This window comes from Anguilla anguilla, chromosome 14, assembly GCF_013347855.1.
Source record: "Anguilla anguilla isolate fAngAng1 chromosome 14, fAngAng1.pri, whole genome shotgun sequence".
NCBI classification, from domain to species: Eukaryota; Metazoa; Chordata; class Actinopteri; order Anguilliformes; family Anguillidae; genus Anguilla; species Anguilla anguilla.
Window position 1 is genome coordinate 25246761 of NC_049214.1, and position 17447 is coordinate 25264207.

The 17447-nt window shown below is 43.7% G+C and overlaps 1 protein-coding gene across 2 annotated transcripts; it reads right to left on the minus strand.

The window, feature by feature from the left end:
* Positions 1-2783: 2783 nt before the first annotated feature.
* On the minus strand, positions 2784-15521 carry LOC118213255 (docking protein 2-like). Of its 2 annotated transcripts, none has more exons than XM_035392087.1 (5): positions 15354-15521; positions 10728-11024; positions 8671-8758; positions 5230-5405; positions 2784-4502 (listed from the first exon to the last, which is right to left on the minus strand). In XM_035392087.1, the coding sequence occupies exons 1-5, from the start codon at positions 15411-15413 to the stop codon at positions 3867-3869; spliced, it is 1257 nt and encodes a 418-aa protein (XP_035247978.1). In that variant the 5' UTR covers positions 15414-15521; the 3' UTR covers positions 2784-3866. The 2 variants fall into 2 exon arrangements, with proteins under 2 accessions (XP_035247978.1, XP_035247977.1); XM_035392086.1 differs by having other exon boundaries at positions 8671-8761.
* Between the last annotated feature and the right edge of the window lie 1926 nt (positions 15522-17447).

Here is a 17447-nt window from a genome sequence, read left to right on the forward strand (position 1 = left end):
GGCAAATAATCTCCCGAAAATTACCTAACAGGGCTCATTATCATTAAACACATGCACTCGCGTGTATGTCTTCAGGGCTGATAGGCACTCCTCTGACCCACACCATGAGAGTATATATTTTTCAGCAAATTCCCAAGATTCCCACTTTGTGAAATAATGGCAGGAGCCTTTGATTGCCCTCAAAGCCGCAGTGATATCAAAATTGGGTAAAGAGTGGATAAAGAAAGAACGAGCCGAACGAGTATTTCTGCTGCTCTTCCCGGCGTTGGGAGTCCCCAGCTGACTCTGAGTCATGAATTCCATCATACACACACACACACACACACACACACACTCACACTCACGCACACACACACACACACACACACACACGCACACACACACACACACACACTCAAACTCACGCACACACTCACGCACACACTCACACACACACACTCACACACACACACACACACACACACACTCACGCGCACACACACACACACTCACACACACACACACACACACACTCACACACACACACACACACACACACACACTCACGCGCACACACACTCGCGCATCACACACGCACACACACACACACACACACACGTTTTTGCGCATAACTCCCGCAGATCTCGCAGCAGGGCTCACCTCAGATCCAGAGAGCCCCCCCCCCCCCGTCCCCGGGGCGAAGCTTCTCACAGGTTATCTGGGTCTTTTAAGGTTTCCCGTGAGGCCAGCGAGCAAAAACGAACATTTGAGAAAAACAGAGTTCATATACTCCATTAGCGATTCTGTGCTCATCTCCCATATTCAGTTCGATAGTCGGTTCGATAGTGGCAGAATGCGCGTGCTATTTCCGTAAACAAATAGTTTGTGTGATGCTGTTCATTTCGAACAAGAAATCTGGTTTCCATGGAAATCTGCCCTTAACTTTGATTTCAAAATAAACTCAGGTGTTAAAGACAGGAAGGACACGTGAAACCTGCGAGTGGTGACAGACAAGACGATGAAGAAACCCATCAGTGGGTCAACGAAACAGCCGCTTGCTGTAGCGTATTCAGCTCCGTGGAGCATGAGTCATGTTGTTTGTAATGGCGGGTGTTCTATATAAATGTCTGCCCTGTTTCACCACACTCACCACAGCAGAGCTTCCTCTGAGTGCGGTCTGTACACTGTGTTCATCGGCACACACCTCCGCCGTGTTGATTGCTTCTGTCTGGATTGAGACAGGCCCATCAGCTTTCAGCACACCGCACTAGTACCTGCATTACCAGTGAGAAGATGGGCTTATTGGGGATGGTGCGGACCACGGTGATGTTGTGTTTGTCTGGGACTGCGGGTCTCTGAGCCTGCGGAACTGAAGTCACGTGCTCAGATGTATGGTCCACGAGAGACAGGAAGTGGTATTTTTTTGGGTCACGATATGGTTCTTGCTCAAGATCCCCATCCTGAAACATTTAAATAAATAAATAATATACAGACACTGTGCGTGTGAGAAAGAGAGTGACAGAGAGAGAGAAAAAGCGAGAGAGAGATATGTTGTTTGTCTTTGCTCTCCCAAAGTGATTCAGCAGTTGATTTTCCAACTTTGGAGAAAAGTGGGGGCTAAACATCAAAATGCATCAATGCGTTCATTCATATTATGGCAACCTAATGGTGTTTATATTAATGGCTTTTCTGTCATGCAATCACTTCCTTACCTTCAGCGAGTCCCCAGCTTGCGGGGGGCATTGGAAAACGGGGAGTGTAAATTTCATCACCGTCGTCAGAGTTCAAAGCTAATACCTTAGACATAATAATACCTTTTTTAAAACATCGTAAAGATTCAGAATGCTAATTATATGTTTCAGGCGTGATCGTTGGTGACTCGCTGTCACACATGAGTGACACTGGCAGCTTCATAATCAGTACCTCATCACCACGTTTGTCTGGTTGTTAGGCACAGCTGTAATGCTGTGATCGTGTTAGAGTACCCTAAGGCATCCTGGACGTTGTAGTCATTAGCATTTCAAGTCAAGTCAAGTAGAACTTTATTTGTCCCCAGTGGGAGACAACCTTCTGCCCATGGGCCCATTTTTAGCTAAAACTGGAGTGTGAGTTTATCTCAGACTTGATGTTAACATCACAATTCATTAAAAGTGCTAAAATAAAATATAATTATGAACAATATGCTTGCTAATAAGATCTCTTTCAGACTTAGCTTTCCACAAATTTGAATTAACCGTGCAAATCAATTCATATTTAAAAGGATGGAACAGACACTGGGGCCTGGAGCCAAGCAGGTAATGTATGGCTCATTTTAATAAAACCCTATTGGTGACCAGGAACACAAAAGACAATTCTTAATCAACATCAGCTGTGTCTGTTTTTTATTTTTTTTATTTTTTTTGCTGAATCTTCGGGTGATTTGAAAAGCAAGAACCAATCAAAGGGAGGCACTGCCCCATAGTGTTCAGTTTTGGTGCACACATTGCATCCCAGATAATCGTGGCATAGCAGCGTGTGCCAGTTCAATTCTGGATCTCTGGATTTCCGATTACTTGAAAATGTGTATTTTCATTCGTGCTTGCATGCAAATGTGTGTCTGTGTCAGTGTGAATGTATGTGTCTCTGGGTGTATCTGTAAGTACTGTGAATGTAAAAGTGTGTTTTTGTGAGAGAGACAAAGAGGACAAGAGTGAGAGAGAAAGCCGAGTATCTTTTTTGCAAAATCACCTCCATTCCTGGAGAAACAAAAAAAAAAACCAAACTGAATTGAAGTAAACAGCTCAACAGCATATAGTTTAGTCACATCGATTTTTAAACAAATTTTATTGGTTGTTGAATTACGAAACATTTGCAGTGCACACAGCTGGAAGAACATTACTGTAAATATGTGTAAACAAAAAGATGAAGTGAAAAAATGTATATACACATGATTTCTGCACCCCTTATAGATTGGATTTTGAAATGTTGTCCATTCAGAGAGCTGGACATTTAAAGCAATGATTCTGGTTAACGTTCTTTTTCCAGAGTAACAGTGATTTAGGTTCTGACCAGAAGGCCTCTTTGACTGAGACTGTTCTTCCAACGGAACAATTAGGATTTGGACTGGCCAAATCCATCCTTTATTTCTCTATCTCTCCTGTATTAAAGGTCACTTGACAGTGAGGTTTTTCTTACTTCTCCTATAATTGCTTTTATTGATCGAAAGGGCCCAACGCCCTTCAGTATTCCTTATCTGTGAAACAGGAAGTGAAAACAAGGCCATTCCTTCGGTGTCAGGTGACCCACCGCTGCCACGTGTCTGACTGACACCAACTTTCCAAGGTCAACCATGCAATTTGAGACAGTCCCCTAAAAAGCCTGTTCATTTTATTCTATTCAGGTTAGACACAGATCGGCGAATTCTATCTGTGTAACATGTCCCCGGAACACTGGGTGGCGGGGGCAGGGGCGCAGAAGTGCCATCTCCCAAAATCCTTGGAAGCTTCCAGAAACACAGACAATAGACCCGGCTCAAAGATGCACACATGCCATTGTAGGGTCCTTCAGAAAGAGTGTTGTGATGGACCGGGTGAGCAAGGCCGAGGTGACAGACATGGTTTTATCTCTGAAACCTGCACTTCCTGTTGAGTTTTTTTTTTTTTTTTTGGGTGCTCGAATGCTGGGCTACTGTTTTTTGCCATCATTAATCAAGTAGAGGAACAAAAATGACATTTGTCTACATATGGCTTTAGTCTTTTGTGTGCATCTTATCTAAAAGCCTCCTGGAATGGCAACCCCTTCCCATGACGCTTCAGTGCTTGAAGGCCACCATTCAATAAAAGTACAATAGGACAAAACAAATGAGCCACACTTTTGACATGTCCAGTCAGAGTTCTCTGGTCTGTTCTTCACAGGTGTGTCACCGGGCCTGCGTCCACCTCATCGTAATGATAACAGGGGTTGGTCAGCATTCTTTTCAGCTGCCTGGGACCGCGGTTCTCGCTGACGCCAGGGTTGCACGGGTCCGCGGCCCCACCAACGATCGAGGCTTGACCTTTGACCTGGTCAACGTTGTGGTAATGTGACCCGGGGGCCATGGGGCCAGCGTCCACTTCCTCGTAGTCCGGCTCCGCCTCAGACAGCTCCTGGCTGCCGGGGCGCGCCTTGCTGACCGGCGAAGGCTCCGGATCGGGGGCCGGGGGGGGCAGCGGGCGGCCGGCCATCGCCCCGCCCCAGTCTCTGACGGACGCGTTGTCCTCCAGCACCAGGTCCTCCACCCCGGCGAGCAGCGCATCCACCTTGGCCCGAGGCCTCCTCGTCTTTTTGACCTTGCTGTACAGGCCGTCGCCATCGTCGTCGTCCGCGGCGATGGGGCGGCAGCCGGGGGCGGGGCCCGGGTTCGAGGCCGGGCGTCCGTCTCCTTTGCTCTGAAGCCCGATGGCCGTGTCGACGGCCTGGAAGATCTTGTTGTTCTGCGTGGTCTGGAGCTCGAAGAGGCCCTCGCCCGAATCGCTCTTGCGCCCGGCTTCAAAGGTGAAGCAGGACTGATGGAGAGAGAGGGGTGATTTTACATTACACTACAGGCATTTAGCAGACGCTCTTATCCAGAGCGCCTTACACAACTTCTACATTGCATCCATTTACACAGCTGGATATATACTGAAGCAATGCAGGTTAAATACCTTGCCCAAGAGGACAACGGGGAATTGTCCTATCTGGGAATTGAACCTGTGACCTTTAGATTACAAGACCTTACCCGGTATACTACACTGCCGCAGTATATCAGCTTTTTATCAACTCTTAAAATAATCAAGCAAGTACAACAGCTACATAATAATGCAAGTGCAACAAGAACATAGCTACAGATGTCTAGCCAAGATATCGCTGCACCTCTGTATACCCAATAGATTCACTGGGTTCACTTCGCTCTGGTAATGAATACTGGTTATTTAATTTTTAGGTCCATATAGATTCTCCCACTGGTGAACAGTTATAATCAGTGGGAGATACACCTCTCCTCTGATTGGTGCTCACTCCCACCTGTAGTACTCTATTACTTGCACAGTGTTAAAATCACAGGCTCACAGGTATGCAAACATGCATCAGCTCCTGTGCTTCTGGTGTACAGGTATGTATAGCACAGAACTAATTAGCAGTTACATTTAGCGATTCCAAACTGTAGAGAACGCTTTGCAGGGGGGCGGATGACAAAACAGTTTTTGACCTTTGACCTTGCAGCATTGCAAGCTATTTGTAATCTCTGAATGTTACCATGGTCAGGCCAAACTTCCTGATGTACTGGTAAGGCCAGGAGAAACTGATGACCCTGGACTGGGGGTCCTGGAGATGCAGGGCTTTTGGATCCACCCTGAGGACGAAGGGTCCATTCAGCTTGCATCTCACAGAGGCCTCAGTCTTCTTCACCATGACATGGAACTCCTTCAGTGCTGAAAACCACACACAACCACACACGGTCAGCGCTGAAAACCACACACAACCACACACGGTCAGCACTAAAATCCACACACAACTGCACACGGTCACCACTGAAATCCACACACAACCACACACGGTCAGCACTAAAATCCACACACAACCGCACACGGTCACCACTGAAATCCACACACAACCACACACAGTCAGCACTGAAATCCACACACAACCACACACGGTCAGCACTAAAATCCACACACAACCGCACACAGTCAGCACTAAAATCCACACTCAACCATACACGGTCAGCACTGAAATCCACGCTCAACCGCACACGGTCAGCACTGAAATCCACACACGGTCAGCACTGAAATCCACACACAACCACACACGGTCAGCACCGAAATCCACACACAACCACACATGGTCAGCACTAAAATCCGCACACAACCACACACAGTACACACTAAAATCCACACACAACCACACAGTCAGCATTAAACTCCACACACATTCAGTACTAGAAACCACCATGCATCCCTTCTGGGTCCTGACTCTCCGCATGGTTGTGCATGATTTTTATTTCTAGAAATTATAAATGAGGAACCCAGAGACCTCATACTGTTCTAACACGTTTCAGATATTTCCCCTGTAAATATAAATAACTGTGAAAACTCAGCTTAATAATTACTCTCCTTCTCATCCCTCTAATGTTGCTGCTCACTGTCACATCGTGGCGTCTGTGCTCGGCCATTCGAATCACGTGAGGCGCCCTCTTCTGACGAGGCAGCAGTTTGTTTGAGGAGAGGCAGAGAGCGCTCTCCGCCTAAGAGCGAGGCACTGCCAAACACCTGAAGAGCCAAACACCAGAAGAGGCCTCTCGGGCAGCTGCGGCCCCTGCCTGTTCAGCAGCATGTCGCTTATTTAAGTACCTCTTCCTGCCTCGTCTGGCTTAATTCGGTCCCCTTGGTGATTTGACGCTCGGCCACGTGTAGAAGAGAAGAGCTTATCGCGCCCGGCTGCAGAACAACAAACATCTAAGCTAACCCCGGCAGAGGAGAGCACGATAGAGACGGCGCAACGAGACCAGATTCTGTGGGGCTAGAGGTCTGGTCCTGGATCAGAGGTGGGATGATTTTCTTCCTTTTTTTTTTACCTCAATGGCGCCTCAGGGGACAGCACACATTCAGCAGAGACTCTTTGGCACTGGATCCCTATCTGAGCTTTTCCTTCAGACCACAGACAGCATGGGAAATAACCTGCTAACTCACTGAATGCATTCATTCAAATGCAGGGCAAATTTGCACAGAGAGCGGCCTTAATAATCCAAGTTCTACACTTATGAACCTGAAACCAGTGCACTTCAGCTTAATTATGAAATGGCTTGCACACGCGCACTCACACAAAGACACACAGACATACACTCACACACGTGCAAATACACACATGCGCACACACACATAACCATATACACATACACTCACACAGAAGGACACCCAGGCATGCATTTATGCAAACTCACACACACATGCGCACACACAAACATACACACATGCACTCATACAGAAAGACACACAGACATGACTCATACACGTACTGACGCGCACATAAACATATACACATGCACTCAAACAGAAAGACACACAGACATGACTCATACACGTACAGACGCACACATGAACATATACACATGCACTCACACAGAAAGACACCCAGGCATGCATTTATGCAAACTCACACACGCATGCACACGCATGTACACACACACACACACCCTCAGTGCACAGCCACACACAGACAGTGAAGGGCCGGGTGAATCGCGTGCTCTCCCTCTTTGCACCACTCTTCCTGTGGCTGTCACGCTCTGCTGAAAAGCAGCACTGCAGTGACAGGGGGGAACAGAAATTCTAGCTTAATTTGATGAAGCATGACTTAGAATTCATTTTATAGTTTCACATAATTCCTGCCCATTAAAGGCCATGTTCTTTGCACTTGACCTCACAGAATACGAGAAGTGATTTGCTATTTGTTCACTTCACATTGAATCACACAAAACCTTTGTTTGTTTGTATCCTGTCTCCTGTCTTTAGCCTGTTCTCCCCCAGTCATACCAGTAGGCCCCCATCAATTCAGCTGAGCATTTTGAGTTGATGTGTCATCATCAAATCATCGTAGTTGAGGGAATAAATCTTTATTTTTTATTTTTAGAGTGCTTATTTGTTGGGCATAAACTGCATGGTATACTGTAGATTGAAAGTAATTCATTATACAATGCTGATGCAACAAGCAAAGGATATTGCTCAGTTTTCAAAGGCAAAACGTCCTCTTTCTCACACACACACACAGATAAGGAGAAGTGCAACAGGAAACTGAAATGTTGTATTTTTAGATTAGTCCCTCCCTCCCTTTGGTTTTGTGGTTTATACTTCACTGTGTCAGTCTTTATGAATACATTTGACTCTTCCAAAAGGCATTTTTTAAAGCAGGTTCAAAAAATAACAGCATACTATTGTGTGGGTCAAACAAAAGTGAACCGCGGTTCTTCCTGACTGCTGTTTGTTTGTTTGACCCTGACAGCAGTACGCTGCAGTCTGGTTGGCATTGGGACCGTAGGTGTCTCATTCATTTTGCACAATGTTTGCTTCCTTATTTATATATATATCTATATTCCGAATTGTACCTCAGTCACACGCTGGTCTGCGTGAGGACCACGGCTGCGGGGACGAGCACTCTCTCCCAGCTCGCTCGGCGACTGAGACCTGCCCTAACCTTGCCAGTCACAGTCGGCCTGGAGCGGGCTCCAACCGATCGGCCAAAACCGGGCTATGTTTCTGAAGCCCAATTCCTGGTCTCGTTCTGAGACGTTGCTCACTAGCACCAGCGCGGCTGGCTCCAGTATGGCTGTCTCAGCCACTCATTTCAGTGTAAGTCAATGGTAACAATACGGTGGCAATACGAAGTCAATAAGTTGTCCGCAAGAAAATGTAGCTGCAATAGGTGTAATTTCTTTGTCTAATGTCTCCCCATTGGCCGATTTGTTAAGCTGCTATTTTTATTTGGACAAGACTGAGCAGTCTCTGGCTCCAATTTGTACAACATGGCGGCGCCCACGAACTACACATCCTAGGCTTCTGAGCACTTTTCACCAAGCCCATGGAGGGAAGTCAGTGGGTGACATCACAATGACTTTGTCCATATTTGTCTATGGCCCTAACCTTGACTGCACTCACGGCCAGCTTTGCTGTACGGTCTGAGGCGCTTACGCACGGCTCCTCCCACCTGATGACGAGCAGTAGATGTCATTATCCACCATCCCAGAGTCCTGGACACTTGGGGTCATAAAGGCCTCACCCTGGCCTTGGTTCATCTGCTGGAGTTAAAGGTAAAAAAAAAAACAGAACAAAACAAACAAAAAAAAAAAACAATCAGGGGTCAAGCTTACAGGTTCACAGGGGCCTGATAGAGATTAAGGTTCAGTTAAGTTTGGGCTTAGATCCAGACTCAGGGCTAGGGTTAGGATTAGGGCTAGTGTAAGTCCATGAGGCCATGATGTTTCCTTTCTTTGTTGGTTTTTGATCCTTTAGTGCCAATTAAACCCTATCTGCCCAACACACACACTAATACACTAACAGACTAACGCACACTAATACACTAATAGACTAACTCACTAATACACAAACTTTTCAGCAGACCTGCGCTCCATTTATAGCTCTGCTTCAGAGTCTCAGCCTCAAACAAGACCTCAAACTAAAAAAAAGGACTCACGCATGCAAAACTAAATATATTGTGTATTATATTTTAGCTCGATAAATATATTTATCTGGAACAAAAAAAAATGCAGGTTGTAATTAGAGAAATTTTTTTTTTTTACTTTTTACTCCCGGAAGAATGTGCATTACAATACTGGTGATATGAATACACTGTTAAGTGTATTGCAAAAAAAGGATGCGAGTAATTCGACCCTGGATTCCATCAAATTCATTAAGTCTTCACAGGTGTCATTCAATCCATAGAAAACAATGGTTCTTGCCTGGTTGAATATTCTGGCACATTCTGTGAGATGTGTACCCTGAGATAGCATAGCAGCAGCCCAACAGACTAAACAGCAAACTCTCAACAGATCAACCAGTTGGTCACCTCCAGATTCCTTACGCTTAACTTCTGTGTCTATATTGTTAAAGCTGAAACCTTATAATTTGGTGCATCTTGTGAATACATGTAAACTGGAATGACCCAGAACAATGGCGAGACTAGGCAGTGCCTGAATATTCACAAAATGTGACCTAGCCCAAGTACCTCCTCCTGCCATTATCCTAGCACAAGGGCGTAGAGATGGCAGAAGGAAAACAGAACTCTCTAAACGCTTCACATTACATTGCATTACAGTTGTTTGGAGACAAGATGCTTTTTATCCAAAGCGATGTACAGTAAGTGCATACTGAAGGTCATTGGAACACCTACGAAACACAGGTCCGATAAGGTACAATACTCATTTACTAACAGTTATATTCATAGCCATGAACACATTAAGCCCAGTTCAGACAGCGAACATTGCTCTGACCTAACCTATGCTAGGTCTAACGAAGAGCAAAAGAGAGCAGTGATTACGGAGGCTGTGGGGCTGCTCCTCAGCATCTCCAGTGAATCAGGAACTCGCCCGTACAAAGCACCACGCTTAAGACTGCTTAACGTCTGGTCTGTCCCAGATTAGCTCAGACCCAGACAAACTTCTCTTCTCGCACTGCTCTGTCAATCATTGTGTAAGTCTTGAGCTATGTGAGGTCTTTTTTTTTTTTTTTTTTTTTTGCTGTTTTGCGGTTTTTAAAGCATGGATGAGGAATACTATTGAGGTCATATTGGTGTCAGACGATAATTGCTAAATTAAACAAACTTACCAGTACCAGTCAATAAAATAAGATTATTGTCAATATGTTATATAGTGTTTTGGTTTGTTCATATGATGCTAATCACAAATAGACTGCATTTATATAGCGCTTTTATCCAAAGCGCTTTACAATTTATGCCTCTCATTCACCCATTCACACACACACTCACACAACAACGGTGAAAGTCTACCATGCAAGGTACCAATCAGCTCGTTGGGAGCAATTAGGGGGTAGGTGTCTTGCTCAAGGACACTTCAACACGCCCCAGGGCGGGGGATCGAACCGGCAACCCTTCGACTGCCAGACAACCGCCCTTACCTCCTGAGCTGTGTCACCCCCCACTTAAATGAAGTAAAACAGACCCAGACAGTTACAAAGTTCGACATGAACGAGGAAGCATGCTCATCCGCGGACTGCGAAACCAGGGGACGTTTGGGGAAGTGGACGTACTGGGAAGGCGATTTCACACAGCGTCCGGATCCAGTCTCCCAGCTCCGACGTCTCGCTGGCGAAGAGGAAGCTCTTCCCGGCGGTCTCCACGAGGAAGGTGCCGCAGCCCCGCGGGCACGCGGTCGCCTTCTTCTCCGCCACGCGCACGAAGTCGCTCATGCGGATCACCTTCCTGCTGTCGCGCTTGCTGCGCTTCAGCTCGGCCCGCTCCGCGTCGTCCCGGCACTCGAAGAGCTCCAGCCGCGACACGGAGCAGCCGCTGTCCCCGTACACCAGCGACCACACCTTCTTCCATTTCTGATCGGAGAGGAGCACATACACAAAGCTTTACGGTAACTTTGAATTCAGCCTATCCATCGTCCATCATCCATCACTAGTGTGATTATGTCACAATAACTACATACCTGCAACCTGCTTCTGGATTTAAAGGTTCTCATTCAAAACACTCATAAAGGACATGCATGCAAATCTAATAGTACTACAAAATTAGCTGAATTTAACTGGCTCAAACAGAATATACAGTGAGCTCCATAATGTTTGGGACAAAGTACTATTTTTTCTTGATTTGTCTCTGTACTCCACAATTTTAGATTTGTAATCAAATTATTCACATTTGGTTAAAGTGCAGATTCTCAGATTTTATTAAAGGGTATTTTATGTACTTCGGTTTCATCGTGTAGAATTTATGGCACTTTAAATGCATGGTCATCATTTCAGGGCACCAGAATGGTTGGGGCAAATGGCTTTGCATGTGTTTCTGATTAGTCAGGTGTGTTCAATTGCTTTCTTAGTGCAGCTATAAGAGAGCCCACAGTATCTAGTCTTGATTCTACGCCTTTGCCTTTGGAGTCTGTTATTGGTGTTCTTCAACATGAGGACCAGAATTGTGTCAATAAATGTAAAGGAAGCCACCATGAGGCTGAGAAATAATTTTTTTTTAAATAAAAAAAAGTGTTAGAGACATAGGGCAAATGTTAGGCTTACTAAAATCTACTTTTTGGAACATAACATAAGAAACAGAGCACTGGTGAGCTCAGTAATTGCAAACAGCCTGGTAAGCTAAGGAAGACCTCTACGCTTGATGACTGTCCGACAGATCAGAAAGACTTTTCAGGAGGTAGGCGTGGATGTGTCAGTGACGACCGTCTACAGAAGATTATACGAACAGAATTACAGAGGCTACGCTGCAAGATGCAATCCACTAGAGAGCCACAAAAACAGGATGGCCAGGTTACAGTTTACTAAGAAGGACCTAAAAGAGCCTGCAGAGTTCTGGAAAAAGGTCTTGCAGATAGATGAGACTAAGATTCACTTGTATCAGAGTGATGGCAAGAGCAAAGTATGGACACCAGAAACAACTGCCCAAGATCCAAAGCACCCCTCCTCATCTGTGAAACATGATGGCGGGGATGTTATGGTTTGGGTATGTATGGCTGCCACAGGTACTGGCTCACTTGTCTTCACTGATGATGTAACTGCTCATAGCAGCAGCAGATTGAACAGAAGCATCTTATCTGCTGACGTTCTACCAAAAGCCTCCAATCTCATTGGTAGGGGAGTACAGAGATGTCATTATCTGCATCTGTATCTGCTCAACCAACAAAATTATCTGTATCTGTATCTGTAGTCGTGTACTAAAGAAGCTACTGAATACACCTGACTTATCACACCTGTGAAGACATTTGTCCCAAACATTATGATGCCCTGAAATGGGGAAAGCATGTGTAAAAAGTCCTTCAATTTCGGCATGGTGAAACCAAAACATTGTTAAAAAAAAAGTCAGATCAAGTAAAAATATATCTTTGTCCCAAACATTATAGAGCTCACTGTATATACATATATATATATATATATATATATATATATATATATATAGACACACACATACACAGCCTTGATATTTTGTGAGAGGGTCTTGTTGTGAGAGATGTAAAGGAACAGATAATAAACTTAGGGTGTGTCATTTGCTGCTTTTTACTGATCATATTGGAGCGCACGTTACAAAAATGGGGGAGAAGAATACTATTGCAGAGTCAATGTAGGTAGGCAGGTAAGAGTTACTGTAACCCAACGGGTCAAAATTATGAAATGATTAATGCTCAACAGGCCAGGCCCAGAGTCTTTAATTCACTTGGTCATTCACCCAGAGACAGACTACCACAGAATAAAGTCACGCTGACTCCCATGTGACACGAACATCCGCAGACCTAGACGTCTTTCTTCATTTTAAAGAAGTGGTAGTGATAACAAAAAAATGTTAGGGCTGTCCAAACAGCTTCACGGCATCGCTAAATGTACAGCCCCCATCTGAAATCTGGGGTTGAACAATAAACAGATATTTAACTCTGGATTTAACTCCGGTAGTTGACGACGCTCATTTGAAATAGCCTCTTGTCACAGCCTGTGCTGGTGCAAAACCGTTCACGTAACGTTTAAAACCACAAATGGCACAGTACAGGATGGCGTCAGACGGAGACTTCCTCAGAGCTACACTGTACGTGGCCTTTGTGATAATTGCATACTGCAAAGCAAAGCAAAAAACATTACCCACCGTCCTCCCTGTTACTTTTGTAATGCTTACACAGCCTTTATATAGGCAGAACTTCAACAGATAGGCCGCATTACGTAATGTAATGCATTCTATTATTTTTATGACTGACTAGCCAATTCTTGGTCACATGATACTGGACCAGTTTGCATTGTCATTTCTCGTGTGTTCGTGTGTTCAGCCAGAAATATCATATATGAAGTCTAGATTGATTTAATAAGGCAGTATTGGCAAATGATTCCTTAAGAAAGAAGTTAAATTTGGCACAGTTTGGCACAGACAGACGGTTTAACCCTTGTGTTCTGTTTAGCATGTGTGAAACTGTTATCCTGGGTCAAATATACCCGGGACATTATTGGGATTTTAATGCAATACAGAAATAAAATGATGCAAATTCAGTAAATGGTTTACCTTAGCTAGATCACATTTAACAATGAAATTCTCATTCTTTTTTCACTGTAATTAAATTCAAATGAAACAAGGTTTTCATGCAATAAATCATTGATATTTATTGTTTTGAACTGATATTCCCAACTATTTTTCATCTTTATGTTATTATATTCAAAGATACCCTGTATGCAAAAAGACAAGCAAATAGAGATGACAAACAACAAATAGAAACGCAAAGCAAGAACCAAACTTACACTGGTTCGGTCACTGGTTATGAAATACAGCTCTCAGAAGTGTCATTTCTCTTTCGCTAAAAGTTTTAAACGAGTCATTTTGACCGAAACTAAACACCGGGAGTATATGAATTGAAACCCAATCACTGGTGGATGCCAGAAACTGATCATGTGGTTACAAAAACAAAACTAATTGGGGACTACACAGACAATGAACAGGACAGAGAGCCAAAACTGCATTGTGTCATAAAATAGGTTCAAAGAAAAAATGTTAACTTAAAGGCATGCTGTATAAAGCCTTCTCCCCCAGTTCTGCGATGGCCATTTTAAATCAGAGTGAGAACTGGACATACTCAGCCCCAAATTTATTTAAAAACGAACATATTTATAATGACATTTCATATCAGCGATAAACACTTTGATAAAGTGAAAAATGATTGCCATCTTATGTTAACGAATAAAATGAATATTAGACGTCAGGTTTATTAAATCAATAGCGTACAGATCCTGTCCAGTAACTGAAAACACTGAGGCGATCCCGGTCGAGGTGACTGTGTTAACATTTATGTCGAACATCACAGACAGTCAGGCTTACTGGGAACAGAAGGCCGAGGTACAGTACGACGCATGAAAATGGATGGAAATGCATTGGACACGTATTTGTGCATTGCCATTTAAATAACTCTCCATTTGAATTTGCTAATGATCGTACTAGACAACTGAGGACCTGAACTTCTTGTGTAAATCATTTTTAAATGTCAAATATAATATGAAACATGATGAGGTGTACACCTTTAATAACTGCTAAATCTGTTTATAAAAAGCCTTAAATGATGAAGATGAAGATTTTCTGTAGACTAGTGTACAGAAGAGGCCCCAGACTGAGTTTGCGCTCCAGTGATTCAGACAATACAACAGGACATATAAGAAACGGTTACAATTGAGAGAAAAAACGTAATGTTTCTATCATCTTTAACTTTTAAACAGTGTGAACATGCAAGTTAAACACGTCATGCTATCAGTTTATTTTTCAATTTCACAAAACTGATGATCTCATCATCATGTGACAACAGCAAATATAACCTCAGAAATGAAATTTGCTTTCTGGTACTAAAAATGTGCATTTCCCCCAAAGCTTGAAAAAGACTGATAGATTGACGACTAACTTGCAAACACAACTGTTTTTCATTTACAACATTTCATTCACGAGTGCCTCTGGAACACTTGAATGTACTTCCTCTTTAAGAAAATGCTTTTCATTTGCGAATTTTAACTTACATGGAAAAGCGAAACCCTGAAGAGAATGCTTAATATTTTTGTGTGTATTAAAAACCTTTTTTCACGGTGTGGAAGGGCTGAGGTTACTGAGGCAGGCAGACTAGCGTGCCGAGCTGTGTGTGGAGTTTAGTAGCAGTAAGCATAGCCCGGAGCTGTGAGGGGCCAATCCTGTCTTACCTTTCCAAACTTCTGCTGCTGGAGATACAGTATCCCACTCTTCCTCACCTCTTCCTCCATGGTGCCTTCCACAGGGCCTCTCTCTGACCCCCTCACTAACCTGCCTGTTCCTCCTCAGCGCCAGAACTACAGCTGGGACTGCCTGTGAATGACTGATGCCACAAGTTCCCCAGATACCCCACTTCCTATATTCTCTGACGTGCGCATGCGCGCGTGCGTGTGCGTGCATGTGTGCGCGTGTGGGTGTGGGTGTGGGTGGATGTGTGTATGTGTGTGTGTGTGGGTTTGTGGGTGTGTGTGTGTGGGGGGGGGGGGGTGTTTGTATGAGTGTGCATGCACATTTGCATGGGTGCATCCATCACAAGGGCTGACTTTGTTACACATCACTGGTGCCATTTCCTTTCTTAATCAAGAACACAGAACTGGGGGAGAAGTTGTTTGTTCATAAAGGCACTGAGTATGCCTTCATCTGCCAGCAAGCGAGTCTCATATACACGTACATATACACACACGGATGTGTACTGCATGTGTGTGTATGTGAGTGTGTATATATTTGGTTGACTCTATAGTTTCAAGTTGCAAGGCCTTCTGATTCACAACAAAAAAAATAAAAACTTAGCATTAAAAATTTTCAGTTGATAGCTATGAGACCTTGTCTTTAAGTTGCACCTTAATGATATCATTCTAGTTTGGACAATGTGTGTTAGATGACTCTCGTTTGCAGTTCACAAAAAAGGAAGCGGGACATTTGTAATCTGACGTGTTTTGTGTTAGATTTCCCAATGCCCTTATCCAATTTACATCCGAACATTGATGCAGCCTACTGTAGGATATGTAGTGTTTAGATTTTGGCCTCGGAGGGGGAAACAGTGAATAAGAATGTGGCCTGGCCTCCCCACCACAAGCATCAAAGCAAATGTGATTGGGGCAATTTTAAATTCCACTGATACCCTAATCTAGGCTGACAATCTATGGGTCTCACCTCCTCAGAAGAGACAAACCATATGACACAGGACACCATATTGGGGGTTGGAGACCCTGCATGCCTAACATTTCCCATTATTTTTAGTTTGAATGCAATCTTTAGGTAGGCCAGTCCTTGTCATAAGTTAGTCGGACCCCCCTTCCCTTCTCTCCTAAACCTCCTAAACCGGCATCACCCAATCAGGGCAAACATCCTCAAGCCATGCTGGGTAAGGTATTTAAGATTGCCACAGGAAAAAGTTTGTGTGCTGCGTTTGGTTTCGGAGCCTGGAAGAAGAAGAGTTTTCCTCTTTTTATTTTGGTGGTGGTTCCTAGGTTGTGTGTTTTTAGCTGGTTTCCTTGTGGTGCTTATACTGGAAGTGAGTGATACTGTGGCAAGGTCTGACCGATCTGTTTTTCTCTCTCTCTCTTATCCGTCTCTCTCTCTATTTTATGGTATTTCTAGATTAGTTGTTTAATGTTTTGCTGTGTGTCTTCTGCTGTGTAATTCAAAAGTAGTGTGCCTGCATTCAATAAAGAATGTATGTTTTCAATCCATTAATATAATTGACTGCTTCTTATTGAATTCAGTTATTTAATCTGAAAACCTGATACAGCTTGTTTTGACTTGTTGGTTGATTCCACCAGTTTTCTGTAGAATGACCTATCAAAGAATTTGGCGATTTAATTGATAATTCTAATTTTAAACATAATTATTAAATTAAATCTAATAAAATATATTTTACATGTAGGTTACGTGAGGGGTTCTAGCGTGCAATATTGCTTGGTTCAGTATTCAGAGTGCTAAACAGTTTAACAAGGGCATTGATTGTTGGAACCGCTAGATTCAGAAAATAAACATATTCTTAATTAATACTTGCTTGTCCGACAATACTAAACAATTTACAGTTTTGCCTGGGCGAATGGAGTCTCAAAAAACTCTGTCACCTCTAAACGAGAATTTACGGCAGACTGTGTGTAATCGTGAGATTATCTTATGTTTTCTGTAAATCTGATATTAATGCTAAAACGTACCCTATCACTTCCTAAGTCGCTAAAATAATTCTAGCGAGAAAAGGTCAAATTCGTTCTAAAAGCTTTATGGAATGCCTTATATTTACGTCAAAAAAT